Below are 14801 nucleotides of genomic sequence, written 5' to 3' on the forward strand. Positions count from 1 at the left end.
TATATATATATATACACGAACGAATACAAATTGATTGACCCGCGCCCTTTAATTTCGCTAAAAAATCGCTGAATTAACAAAAATGACAAATATAGGTAAACTTCGACGAATTTTTCCATTTACGCTACTCGTCAATCTCCTGCAAATAGCAAATTAAATTACAAATCATGAATATTCTAGCTCTATAGTTTTAATCGATCAAATTCATCGATTAACTCGCATAAAAAGTCTTCTCGCAAATTCACATTGGGATGCCTGCAGTTTACATGAGAAGCTTGAAAGGAGAATATTTTGAATAAAAAAATTCTAAGTCGATCGTGAAAGAATTGAGATATGAAATGGGTTCATTTTGATAATTTCGTTCGCGTACAACTTACATCTGTTTCAAGCCATATTAGAATCGGTTTGAATAAAAGAAAAAAAATGACAGAAAAATAGAGAAAGAGAGAAGGAGGGAGAAAGTGAGAGAGAACGAGGAAAGAGAGAGATTTACGTTGATTGTTTTTCTGTCAGAGATTTTTTTTTTTTTTTTTCACAATGTGTTCGCGTATCTGCTGTAACTGCAAACTGACAAATTTTTCATCTTCGATCGTTTGCCTCATCCGACACAACTGGACACCATTTTACCCCGATTTTCACGGTGAACGTATATCACTGCCGGGAGAATGTATCGTGTTGGATGTCGGAGCGTTTCTCGAAACACGCGGCGGCGGTGAACGGTGCAAGAGGAGTCGCTTTCACTCCGAGAATAGTCGCCGCGACGCCGCATATAGATGCGCCGAGGACGAACAGATGATACGGAGCCGAATAAAATGTACACGGGGTGCGTTTAGCGGGGTGCATTGCTGTCCGCAGAGCGCGGGCGTAAACGAGGGACAAAAGAATGAAGAGGAACGAATTCACAGACCGGATGGACAATTGGCATTCCGTCGTGCCACGTTGATCGATACGTGAGCACGAAAAGGGAGAAAAATGGAAAAAGAGGTGAAAGAGCGCGGCCAATTCTTTCTCCTCGTGCAGAAACGGTTCCCGATTACAGCCTCTTCATTCCGCACCCTCGCACCCCCTACCTCCGGAATGCATCCGATGCGCATTCGCCGACTGTATGCTCCGATGGTGGCCACTGACGAGGAAAACGAGCTTTCAATGATAGGAACTGCTTCCTTGTTAAGCTTTGATTTCTAACTTCGCTTCGTTGCCCCTTACCAATTCAGTCCCTATCTCTGGTTACTCGATTTTTCTTTATTACTTTTTGATCTCACTTTTTTTTTTATGCCAATTGAATTCTCTACGTCTGTTTGATTGTTCATAAACCCGAAAAGAGACATCGCTAAAAGAGATATTGATGAACAAACCTTTCAATCTTTCGTCGGACTAATAATTTCGGACTGATAATTTCATTGATACAAGATCACTTATTTAATTATAAATTGCAAATAACTTTAACATCATCTTCTGACGTTTCTGACATTACAGTGTAAACGATGGCCAAAATGACGTGGGTGTTGCCGGAGCTCGACTCTCCGCGTGACAGCAACAATTTAGATCTATATAACGTATTACAAACTTTGCTCTGTGATGAGGCTTTATGTAAGCAAAAGATTTACCGTCAGAAATTAATAAATGCTATATAAACACATCTAAAAAATAAGTTTTATAAAAAAAGATCTTTAAATTCTTTTTTGATGACAAGCTCACGATAGATGTACGGAGGATGTACGTACATTTATTCTGAAACGTTGCATGGTATTATTTATCGAGATATTGAGTTTGTAGATTGAATGCAATAATTATTGCCGTCTAGACTTCCCTTTGAGAAACGTATTGAATTATTTCGATACAAATTGAAGATTAAATATGACACGACGACGGGTCGCTTGGCAACACGCCAGGAGATATCAAACGCTTAATCGATAAAAAAAAAGCTGGAAAAGCTTTTTTTTTTCTTAAACTTGAAATCCAAATTTAAAATAAATCGTTGTATAAATTTTTTATTACCTTTACACGGTACTATTTAGTTCCGAAAACAATTTGAAAAAAAAAAAAAAATAAAAAAAAGAGGCAATTTTATACAGAATTCATTTTATTTCTAAAAAAAAAGATATATATATAAAGAATTGTTTATACTGTACACAGTTGAATGACCCTTGAGGCAAAACTGCGGGCGTTAAAAGTTCATATAAGTGTGATTCGTTGTCGTCCCGCGGAATCGATAAATTGCTAGCGTTGAGTTTACGATTATACGTTGTGTGGTGACGAATGGAGACAAGCGGATGTTTCACGCGGTGTCAAAGTCGCCTTCGCCAAGCGCCGCGAGGCATCCCTCGGCGATCCTTCTCGCTCATACGTCTCCGGAGATTTCCGGTAAACGCAAAGCGATCCGAGATTCACGCTCAGGCGAGAATATCTCTGAGCGTCTGAGCGCGCCCCGTATTCCCAGCCGCGCGATTATCCGGAATTTATTTAGTCGTCGCGATCCGCGGGTGCATTATCGCGCCTACCGCTACGCCGCCGCGCCGGCGGGTACATTAGCGCGTTCGCATGGCCCGCGGTGAGACGCTTATATCGCTGTCAGAATGTACGATTAGTAAAGTAACCCTCAGCACTTCGACCCGGGAGCATTTTGTTTCGATAAAACCCTCTTGGTTGCGTGCCGGTCTTAAATTGAGACGCGAGCCGATGTTATCCTTCGGGGTTTACGACTACCAGTATAAGTTCACCGAACGACGAAAAACTTCTGCTCCGTGCCGCCGTATAAATATTCATTACAGACGGATATGAGGGACGCGTTTCTTTGCGGTTCTCCAAATCCTAGAAGATAGATGATTTCTGTATCCAAGGGGGATCATAAAAGAGTGTAAAAATATTTAATAGTTTATGTCGAAGCTATTTATACTTATGCGTGTAAATCTAATCGTCTTATCAGGTTTCTCTTAAAAAAAAAAAAAAAGAATTTCTTGCTTGGTTTATCATCTTCTATTATTTGAAAGTACAAATTTCTTCTTTGTTTCTGCTTCTTCTTTCGCCTCGTCGTCTTCGATAATCGTCTCACCGACGTATCTAGCTTACGCTATACGATTTTATCATCTAATTAGGACCAAATTCACGCACCGCGCACAGTTACACGCGTTACCGCAATTATGTCGTGATTATGTGGCGTGATTACATGGGTTTGTATTACGACGCGATGCTATGTAATGCGCATCACGGGAGCCGTTCGAAAGGGCTTTCGAACGTGGCCGGATTAATTGAATGCGATGAGAGATATTAGCGATTATGTGGATGGCAAATTGCGCGGTCAGTAATTTCTGCAACGAACGTGGTGAATTCACCAAGAAATAGTCTTCAGTGCAATCCTCAATGAAATTCTTTGTCAATCGGTGCTTAGATATTTCTGCGAGCATCACTAATTCATCTCTCGCGTGTCGCTCTCTCGTAATTTTTTCTTGCTGCGTAAACCGTAGCTCCGTAATCTCCGAAATAGTAATCGTATTTAAGTAAATTTCTCGATGAAATTATGTCGGAGTGTAAATCCTAAATTTATGCCGCACAGTCGTGAATCATCCTGCATATGGCTCTCTTGGCATATACATTGGTAACTCAAGTACTTGGACGACAAGGCTAGAGACAGCTTCAGTCGGCTTGTCATAGTGCATTCTCATTATTTAGAGAGGCTGCATTACGTTTTATGCTCTTGGGACGAAGTCGTAATATGTATAGATATTATATGTAATGATGTTGATAAGCTTTTATATGTATCTTATTAATGATTTCAATTTTAAAACCAACAATAGAAAAATTTTGTCTATTGTCATTCTATATTATTTCCTAATTTTCAATTCCTTTTTGAATATTGATTGTATTGTGTGTTGTAACATTTTAATTACTATAGGGTAACTCCGGCAAATAGTCCGTCGCGCTGGGATTTACGCCGCAGAAAAAATAAAGGAATAGGGGGAATTTTTCTGCAACTCTGTTACATGTCTTCATGTTATATTAGTATTTTGTTATGATTTCTTACTGTTAATAGCTTCTTACTGTTAATATTAATGAAATTATTGTGAGTTGAATCGATTTGTCACTGTAATAAGTAACGTCATCATAAATTATAATCTACATAAAATGGTTACTGTAAAAGACTTAATGGTTATTTCGTGATACATACGTGTAGTGGAATAGTAAAGCATGTTGTATAGCAAAATACAAGTGCTTTGCTTTTGTATTCTTTGTTTGTTGTCTTGTATATTCCACCTATTTGAGGTGGTATACGGCATTTTCAGCGGGCGGGATTTATGCCCAAAGCATACAAAGTGCGCAGATTGAATTCAGTGCACTAAATGCAATAAACGCATCATATAAAATATGTACCTCATGTCATAACACTTATATAACACAATATATGTAGGAAAATTGTAATTATTATTTATTATTTCTTATACATATTTATCATTCTTATTCCTTAATAAAACTTTATAAACACATTTTATAAGTTATTGTGTCATTTTATGTCTTATTTATATGCATTATTTGTAAATTTTTCATGAGCTTTATATACCCCCCTCCCCTCTATGAGTAGCCATATATCCCTATAGTATATATGGCAAAAATGCAAGGGTTTTAAAAAGTTTATTTTTTAATATGAAAAATAAATATTTCGGATTTCTAATATTTTTTTCACAGTAATAGACAATACAAAGTTTTTACTGATATAGTTCATTTATTTTAAATATAGTAAATAATACTTAATAAATTAAGTTTTTGATAGGTGCGACGTCTATGTCGGAGTTACTCTATCATATATCAAAAAGATACACAATTAACTTTTCTAAATAAATTATATATGGGCATACTCTTTACTTATAAAAGTTAATTATGTATCTTATTGATCCATATAATATTATAGTTAAAATGTTAAAGCATAATTACATTTTCAAATGGATTATTTTTTCCATAACATGCAGTGTTTAAAATCTGTTTTCATTTAGCAGAAAATGGTAATGACAAATATATATCTTTCTAGCCATTACGTAGAATTTCGTATTGAATTGCACGTAAATAATCAAACCTGAGGAAATATCGTTTTATACGTATTTCGCACTATCGGCTCAAACAACGAGATGAACAAATGTGCAGTGCATTCGATTTTCAATTTGCGCATTCGTCGATGCGCTTTCTGCCCGTTGGTTACACCAGCGGTGACCCAATTTCGCGAACTTCGAGTACGAGCTGCGTGGTGTTGGAGAAGCAAATTGGGTAACGATAATTCCAGCGATTCCACCCATCGCCGCTTCCCGCCTATCGTCGTCACGCTTCATTCGCGAATATCTGCAGGATGATCCTCGACCATAGGATAAACTGAAGTACGGCCGAGTTAATGGTTCACTCGAATACAACCGGAATTTGTATTTGCTATAACTTAGCGGATTAATTCTACAAAATTTCGAATGGTTAAGAGATATCACGTCTCACTTGAACAATTTCAATAGCTTGGAACAAAATTACAAAGATGTTTATTGAGTTTATCTTCTTCGAAATATATACATATGATATATTTCACTCTTGAACTTTGTGTTTTTCAATTTTATTCGTTCGTTTCAACTGTTCTAAATATAATATACTTATTGAACGCATTATTCTCTCTCTCTCTCTCTCTCTCTCTCTCTCTCTCTCTCTCTCTCTCACGTCGATTAATATTTTTAATGAAAAGTGAAAAAAATATATATATATATGTATGTATATATGTATGTATATACACTATATATTTTTTCATTTTTCGTTAAAAATATTAATCGATGGCTTTGAAGTGTGTTGCAGTAAGTTTTCGATTCGATTTTCTTTTTAGAAAGAAATGATAGGAACTATATGTTTCCTTTCTCATCTCTTTCAAATCTAAATACGACCGTTTCTATTTCTGCTGCAAAAATGTTTTCATAAAAAATAAAATAAGATAAAAACAAAATAAAATTATAGCGGAAAGAACAACTGAACAATCTCTCGTAGATGAATAATGAATTAATTAATAATTTATATCTATTATTAACGACTAATATAATTAAGTCATGTTTTTATGAATTATAATTAATAAAAAAAATGTTAAATTAACAATCTTATGATTTTACACAAATTAAAATAGAACTGACGTTATTGCACCATCGACATACTTTGCTTTATATCACTTTGCAAAGAATACTTTGCTTGTACAGTAAACGCGTTTTTTTCTAATTGCTTCACAAACGCTTTTGGATCGCGTTAAACAGGAATCATCATGAAAAACGAGGCGAAAAGAATTTTATTATTCAAAAATTTTATTACTCATAAATCTGGCAAAGGAAAGATTTTTTTTTAATTTTTTGTGTATATAAAATAGAATGAAATCTCTCAAAATTAATACGAATTATTCTGAAATTATTCTAAAATTAATGGAGCAAATAGATATTATTAATATAATAACAATAAACAAATATATTTTTGCTTTATCTACGATAAGTTAAATCTTTATATAAGCGATTTTATTTTTTGCTAGAATATGATATAAATTACATGAATTGTATATAATTTTATTTTACGACACGCAAACACTAATCAATTCCATTATTATTTTCAATGTTCTGAACATTTAATAATCTTATGAAATTATAATAGAACAAGATAAATATCTGCCTGGACTTTGGAAAAGGGGAGACGAAAGAAATGGATAAAATGTAGAAAGAGAGAGTACAATTAAAACAAGACTTATTATTACTTATAGGATCAAGCGCGATCGATGATTTCTTATCGAGAAGCGTTCATGCGATATAGAGTTAGTCGATTTAATTCGAATCTGTTATCATTCTAATCCCTTCTATCGAGACTCCATTATTTCTGAGCTTGCCTCCATTGTGAATGATATGCTTGTGACGTGCCCTGTTTCATTTGCGTCGCGAGATGAAATGTTGCGTGCACGGAAACAACTACATCGAAAAAGAGAAAGAGTAGAGAGAGAGAGAGAGAGAGAGAGAGAGAGAGAGAGAGAGAGAGAGAGAGAGAGAGTGTATGTGTTGTGTGTGTGTGACTCTACATTTGTTCTCTTATTTACAGAATGGAGAGTCGCCGCAGTATGTGACGGACAGACTTCGGCAATTCTCGGATCCTTTGGCAAGGTTTCAACCAATTAACGGTGAGTGGTATTACTCGCATTCCACCTTGCGTACGGTTGCTTACAAATTTAGGTTCTCGGGGGAAGGTACTTAAGGCCACAGACTTTTGCATAACGCAATGTATGAGCGAATCAATCAATCAGAATACTTTCTTTGCTTTTATTTCATAGAAAAAAAGAATTTTGATTGGTTGAGACGCTTTGTGCGTTATGCAAAACTCTGTACTTTACTACGGCCTTTAACGCCGAGACATCCGCCTGCTCTTTCTTATTCCCTTACACCTCTTTCAGCAACCGTAACTAGAATTGTATGTCCATATGTACGTGAATTACATAACAAAGAAATGGTACCGATTATTGCAATGATAATTTTGTTCCTTTAATAATACTGTGACAGTGGCGAAAATATTTATGATAACCACTTCAAATTTGAATATTGCAATAAATATGGTATTAATAAAAAAATTGAATATTACATTTAAATATTGCGATTAAATATTAATCTGTTATATGAAGTTTACGTAGAAAAAAAATAAACATTTTTAATTTATCTTTATCTTTTTATTTGTGTACTTTGACTGCGTTCAAAGAACGCGCAATCAGCGCTTTTATGTCGTTCTATCTTTATTGTTTATTATATGTAAAACAACAGTAGAATGATGTAATAGCGTTGATAGCGTGGTTCGCAAATGCAGCCTTTGTAATAAAAAAACTTTAAAAAATTTTTTTTATTTTTACTGAATGTTTTGCCGATGTTACATTTCGTTACTGGAAGTTTCTGGTAATTATATATAATACTGCAGTTAAAAGGAAAAATTCATCACCATTATTATTTATTAAATTAGAAAAGCTGTTATAAATTAAAGAAGGACTTAATTTGCGTACGTTCTTCTTTATCAATTGTTTGATCCTTAAATTATGTCTCATATGTTAGATTACGTCTCTATTATTATGGAGCACATATGGCACAGAAAGATTGTTAGAAAAAGATCGTATGGTATCTTTTCTGCGGCACGTATTCCTTTGCAGAAGAAACAGCGAAATGATTAGTGCACCGTGTGTCCGTAGTCTCGCAAATTCTCGTCGCTCATGACTCGTTCTGTCACGCAAAAAATCATCAACATCTGCATCGCATAAGGCAACATTAGTACACAAGTCGTTATGCAGCCTCACGATTGAAGAACCCATAAGATCAAATTTGCGTTGTCTCACGTGCACATTGAATAAAAATAGATCATATTTCCGTAAAAATATGTGGATAAGTGTAACTTTTTGGTACATATACGTGATGCTTTAGACAATCATATACTATGTTCTTTTTTTAAAACAGATTCAAAAACAAGATCAGAATTACTTTTCATTGAATAAAACTTTAATGGAAACATTGTATTTATCGCAAATTTTTGATATTTCTTCTATTTTAATTAATTGATGAATTATATAACTTTTAAATTGCATCTGTAATGATATGTAAATTAAATTAAATTTGTTTTTAAGAATTGAAAAGTATTATGTAAAAATCTAAATTAAATTCGAGAAATCAAAACTTTATGGCAAATTGTTAATTTAAGAAACGCATATTGCATTGCAGATTTTTCAAGACTATTTAAATTGTAATTATAAGTAATCTTGAAAGTAATAATATTTATTCAGAATAAATAATATTATCAAATTGATAACTTTACATATTGTATATCGCTCTCTCTAAGAATAAGACACAACTTATATAAAACGTGATTTTCGAGTTATTGTCGTGAGTGAGTTAGATAAACATTACTCTGTCAATTATCAAAGGAAAACTGACAAAAAAAAATCATCAAAATATTATAACTCAAAGAGAATGATTTAAAAAAAATTGTCACAATTAGTCAAAAAAAGGGATAACTTTTTAAAAGAATTGTGAATAACAAAAATGACATTTGATCACACATGTTAAGAATATATTTTCTTTTTACCAATTATATTTGATTGGTGAATAATTTTTTGTTCAAAAAAAATAATTTTTTCCCTTTTCTAGGAAACTCAATTTTTCTAGTCTTTTTTGAAGTAATGTGGAGCCATATGGAAACCATAAATCTCTATCATACAATGAAATCAAAGGTATTGTCGGCGGTTATAAGTCAGATACAAAAATAATATCTTATATCGTCACAATTGGTCGCGTAAACTCATCTAAAATAGTTTAACGGTGCGCAAACAGAAGCGATAAGATTCAGTTGCGACCGAAACTTCCATCGTTTCCGTTTTCAAACTGCTGCCTCGTCGTAGTTACTCGGGGAGCATTTCCAGAGCGAAGGCGACAGCCTGTCCGAATATTATCGTTAGAATCGTACGTGTCGCGTAATCTTCGGGAGCAGAGAGGTACATACCGACGCGCGTCTTACAAAGTAAACCGACACGGATGATTTAAAATGGCGGGTCACTTGAACGCACCTCGGCAGGTATTTTTAAGCAGATTAATGTTGGACACGAGACGGGGCATTAAACAGATCGGTATTAATGAGTTTTGTCATCCTTGAGTGACACCCGAGTCTCCGTTTGGTTACATTCGCCGCTATAGATAGCCCACCCATGCGCGCTTCTGTGGTGCAACATTTCTCCCCACGACCGTTCGCACGCTCGCGTGAGTAAAGACGATATATCGTGCCTACGAAAATCTTCGGATGTACGTAGAAACTAACGAGATTATCCGTCGCACTTGCTGTGCTAAAAGAGCAAGGCGAATTGGCTCACAGAATCTGGATAATCGGACAGAGTGTCATTTTATTGGCGTCGAATGTAAAGGCAAATTAAATAAAATGGGATAAGAGATAACGGAAAAGATTGTTTATACTGAGATTTGATAGGAAAGTATGTACTTAACAAAATCTTTGAATTTTCTCTTTACACCTGAAGAGACAATTTTGCATTATATATATATAACAAAATAATAGTAATTTTTTTTATTTCTCTCGTAAAAAAGATTTGAGAAGATTATTTTAATTGAATCGAAATGTTTCTGTAGATTTGATTTCTATTCTTTCTGTATCTTATTTAATACATCTCTTCTGTAGGATTTATTTTGTATATTCGTTGACGCAGAGTGGAATTTGATTCGTTCAACTTTTTGTCAATTACGAATAAAGAATTTTGATAATTATGGGATTTTTTGAGATTTTCAGCGTTTATTAATTTCTTGACACTGCAGATGTTACAGAATCTTTCACGTTTAGAGTGTAACATCTTTATATTTTTAAATTCATACCGATTCTTTATCAATTGTTTGATCCTTAAATTATGTCTCATATGTTAGATTACGTCTCTATTATTATGGAGCACATATGGCACAGAAAGATTGTTAGAAAAAGATCGATAATTTATTGCTTCTCGATAAAGTACTCAAGTTAAAGGCTTCTATATTGTCCGATTTCTAAAAACTTTATCTCGGCTTTGAAATTAAAAACTTGATTCCACTCGTATGCTTTAAATTTTATTAAAAGTTTGCACAACGCCCTGAAAGCGAAAGGGTTGAAAAAAATGCTTTGTCGCATCTGGTGCCTGCCCGCCCTTTCCGTGTCAGTAGTAAAACGTATACCGTGAATAAGCCTTGATACCATGAAGGCAATAACCTCCATCGAGCTAGTATTGCGAATCTTTATTTACGAAGATATTTTACAACAGACTGGCCATTTCCATTTTTACTTCGTTTATTTAACATAAAAAATATCAATAGGTATTTGTGTTTTGAAGGAATAAAATGATTCGGAGAAGAGCTTTTAGTGACTGAACGTAAAGGCATTTGAAGATTCAACAACACTCGTACAATGGATTCGGACAGGTACTTCATATCGACATGGAGACTATAAAAGCAATAAATCCAATATACCGTTATACTCGACTGTTTGGTTGGCTTTTTGATATCATACATATAAACTCACACTTTGCCGCGTGTGTGTACTAAATATTTGCTCTCTTAACTTCCTGATGTTCATCAGGCGAATGATAAATCTTTGGAGGCTTTGATATCAAACACACGTGCGATCAGTTTATAGTCTTATTTGAAATAGCAGAAAAAAATTATTTTCGTGATGAAAGTTAATCAATAATTTGAGCATATATAACATTTATTTATCATATTTATATTTAAATATATCATATACATATACAGGATGATTCATTTTAATCTCAACAGACAAATATTTTGAAAATATACAGTTTTACGAAAAACATTTCAAATAAAAGTTATATGAAAGGGGGATGTCACTATTGTACATCTTCCTTTATGTTATATAATTTTTGTTTGGTAAAATTGTATATTTATATTATATTTATGTTATATATATAATATATGTTGGACTGTGCATACACCATGTTTTCTCATTGCACATATTACATATATTTTATACTTTTTTTGCGTCACACAAGATGCAAGTGCATTTCTGAAACGCATTTCTTGCTAATATTCATTTTAGTGTTGAGCCTTTTGTGACATTCGATTCGATTAAGGAATTTAATAGAGTTGTGAAGCGATACAAAGATTTCATCTCACGATATTTCTGTCGATTATCTGTCGTTTGCTACCTATTTTCAACGTTTATCAATCACGCAATCTGCAATACGGAGCTGAGATTAATCCTCCTGTCAATAGCTTGCGGTCAGGTCGCTTTCCGACGATCGATCCTCTCGGCACACCAAGTTCTCGCGTGGTGCATGATGTACTATCCGCCTCCGTCCGTCTGCTTTTTCGAATGCTTCTTTCTCCGTCTTCTCTCGCTTCTCGACAATGCCACAAAGACGATGCGGCGTGATGCGTTTTGAGATAAATTATTCGGGAGGCAGGAGACCGCGTATTGGAGGGCGCGGCCCTATTTTCCGGTCGACCGCCTATGCAATTTCGATCGCTGGCACGCCAAGAGAGACTGCCTCGATGCCACCACAATGCGGCCTCGATCTTCGTAATTGACTTCCCATCCGAGGTCTCCTCTGACACTTCGTCAGCCCGTAAATGTTCGCATAAAAAGAGAAAAAAAGAAAAAAAATTATCACCCTGTCGATCGCGTCGAAAAGACGTGTGCCGTTGTCAATTTCCGTGAAATATGCGGCCCGTCTCTATTCATTGTTTCCCTTACCCTTATTCGACGAGATGGCATTTATTTCCAGGAATTATTGCGTTATCAAAACCAGAAGAGTATGAGAGAAATATAAAAAATTGTTGAATCGGAATTTAAACAAATTAGACCTTAACAGACGCGTTACAATACAAATAGGAGTACATTTAAGTTACACTTGTATAAAATTATATATATTGGGTTGGGGAAAAGTTTCTTCGTATTTTTTAATTCAGAATTGTGTATACAATATCTTCGTCAAAAATGAACAAAATTTAAATTAAAAAAAAGGATTTTGAAGCTTGAAATCTCTACTTTCGAAAGGTTACTATATTTTTTGTGAGTTTCTGTGAGTTTGGTAATTTTTACATTTAAAAAGCTACGAACTGAAAAAGACGAAAAATTTTCTTTTTACTTTGGGGGTCTTTCACGTGTTCAAAAAAAATTTACGAAAATTTTTGACTACCTATTGTGAAAGCTTAAAGCTTTCCCTATAAAATTATTTTTTAAAATGTTCCAATGTTGTTCAAATGATTTTTTGTTCCTGAGTTATTCGCGAGTTAAGTAAAGGAGCAATCTGACTTCTGAGATATATAAGACGAAATACAGAAAGAGTTTTTCTCATAACATTAATCAGTTATCTGTCAAGTCCTAAAACTCGTGGCTTCTTTCGTTTCCGATGTGTCCATTCTTATTCAACGTGAAGATATATTAAACCCGTTCTACAATTGCGTAAGCATTGCAAGTGGTTATAGTAGTAAGAATTGACTAATGATACGGTCGAATATAAGGAGAATATTCAACTGTAATTGATCAACTACAACCACTACAGTTATACGCTTACGCAATTGTAGAATGAATTTTAGTTTTCTTATAACTTTATAATTTTATTATTATCCCACTTGGAATGCTGTTCGACAGGCTTATTATGCGTAGCAAATTATAGAACCAATTTTTAATTTTATTATATGGAAGGATTAATATTCGCACGGAATTCACTTTACGCGATTACCTGATTCCGAATTGTAGTCGTTTAACGCGGAGATTGCTATCAATTTAATTTATCCTACTCTATTTTAATCTTAATCATAAAATATATCACAATAGCGATACCGGTCACTCATATGCGCCATTAAATCCTAACAAATTTATTTCTCGTCAGTAACAGTGTGTTTCTCAACACTCCGAAAGACATTCATTTACTACGCATCGTTAATCTGCTCGTAAACGCTGAATATTGCTCGTGTAAATGCCATTAGAGTTATCGTCATCAAGATCAAGAGGTGCACTCTGCCTACACTTAATGCAAAATGGAGCGAATATCGTTATGGGTTAGTTGATGAACTTTTACATTAATTGACTTTGCACGCCTCTCTCAAACTAAGATAACACACGTTAAATTATTAAATATAAATTAAAAAGTTGCATTAGAGAGACGTAGTGATGAACGTAGAATGTTTGTGAGAGAAAAGTCAAGATCCAAATCTAATTAAGGATGTATAATTAGAATATGCACGCAAATAAGTAGAATTTCCTGTATATCATCGAGCAAACGTCTACATATCACGCATGCAGGCGACTCTTAGGGTGGCGGTATGTCGAAGTAACCAGCGGACTCTTACATATGTTCTATATTAAATTATTGCGTTTATGCGACACTACCCTCATACTAGCGAAGATGGAACGAGAGAGCGAGAGAAAGTACGAGTAGGAAAAGCGTAAGAGACCGAAGAGCGGAGAGCCGACCGGTACTTGGACATTTATCCCCGCAGCTATTTCCGTGAGACACTTGTAATGTTTTCGTTTTTCCTCCGTGCCGAAAATGCGGCGGGATTAATTGGCCTACATTCTGAAAATAGATGAGCGCTACGACGTGCGTGTCACGCGTGTATATGAGCGTGCGAGTCAACATGCACGCGTTGACCAGCGTTTTTAACAGTTTGTTAAAAATCGTTATCGTGTACAATTGACTGATTTAATTAAATCTTAATTTTTGAGTCTGCTTGTGTATACAATAATGTAGCTAATTAATCTCTATTGATTCTGTATTCGTTGAAATATTTTGCTTTAGTGCAAAAGACACTATATAAAAAAAAAAGACACATTTATCCAAATTTGACTTTGTTTCGTTAATTTCTTCTTTTGCGTCGACAAAATTATAAAAAATACACTTTTTATAGTTATATATAAAAAAAAGTAGTCAATGAAACAAATAATTATTTTCTTTTAGAACTCAAAATCGAATTTATAATCGCATAAGATAATTTCTCATTTTACTATTTGGTTTCCATCCGAACAGTAGCAGAGTTGTATCACTGTCGACAAGTTGTCATGATATGGTTACTTCGGGTGTATGAATGCTTCAGCCATGCCAACTCGCATCACGTGCACTGTGTACATGCTTACTCTGTAACAGCTTGCGAAGAGATTCTCCCTCGATCAAATTATTTGCTCCGCAGAACGCTCGTATATGTGTAGCGTTTGTAACAAAAATAAAATTTATATTGAAACAATAAAATTATAACGTAAATTTATTGCTATGATATCAATCATATATATGATATTGATATATATATATA

General features: G+C 34.4%; 2 protein-coding genes across 6 annotated transcripts in view; one reads left to right on the forward strand and one right to left on the reverse strand.

The window, feature by feature from the left end:
- The window catches only part of LOC108755921 (transcription factor SUM-1), a 57867-nt gene that overhangs the window by 9593 nt on the left and 33473 nt on the right, over nt 1-14801 (forward strand). For 4 of the 5 annotated variants that reach the window (XR_001939797.1, XR_001939798.1, XR_001939799.1 and 1 more), the window contains exon 4: nt 7078-7156. Coding sequence is in view for 2 of the 5 variants with exons in the window: in XM_018499342.1 (XP_018354844.1) it covers nt 7078-7156 (79 nt within the window). In the remaining 3 variants the exon portion in view is untranslated. Of the gene's footprint in view, nt 1-7077; nt 7157-8164; nt 8315-14801 lie in introns of those variants that run through there. The other variant, XM_018499343.1, reaches the window with a different exon arrangement.
- The window catches only part of LOC108755922, an 11423-nt gene continuing 8117 nt past the window's right edge, over nt 11496-14801 (reverse strand). Inside the window, exon 2 of the mRNA XM_018499345.1 lies at nt 11496-12103. Coding sequence (XP_018354847.1) covers nt 11712-12103 — 392 coding nt within the window. The 3' untranslated portion in view covers nt 11496-11711. The remainder of the gene's footprint in view (nt 12104-14801) is intronic.

This window comes from Trachymyrmex septentrionalis, unplaced genomic scaffold, assembly GCF_001594115.1.
Source record: "Trachymyrmex septentrionalis isolate Tsep2-gDNA-1 unplaced genomic scaffold, Tsep1.0 scaffold9, whole genome shotgun sequence".
Classification (NCBI taxonomy): domain Eukaryota; kingdom Metazoa; phylum Arthropoda; class Insecta; order Hymenoptera; family Formicidae; genus Trachymyrmex; species Trachymyrmex septentrionalis.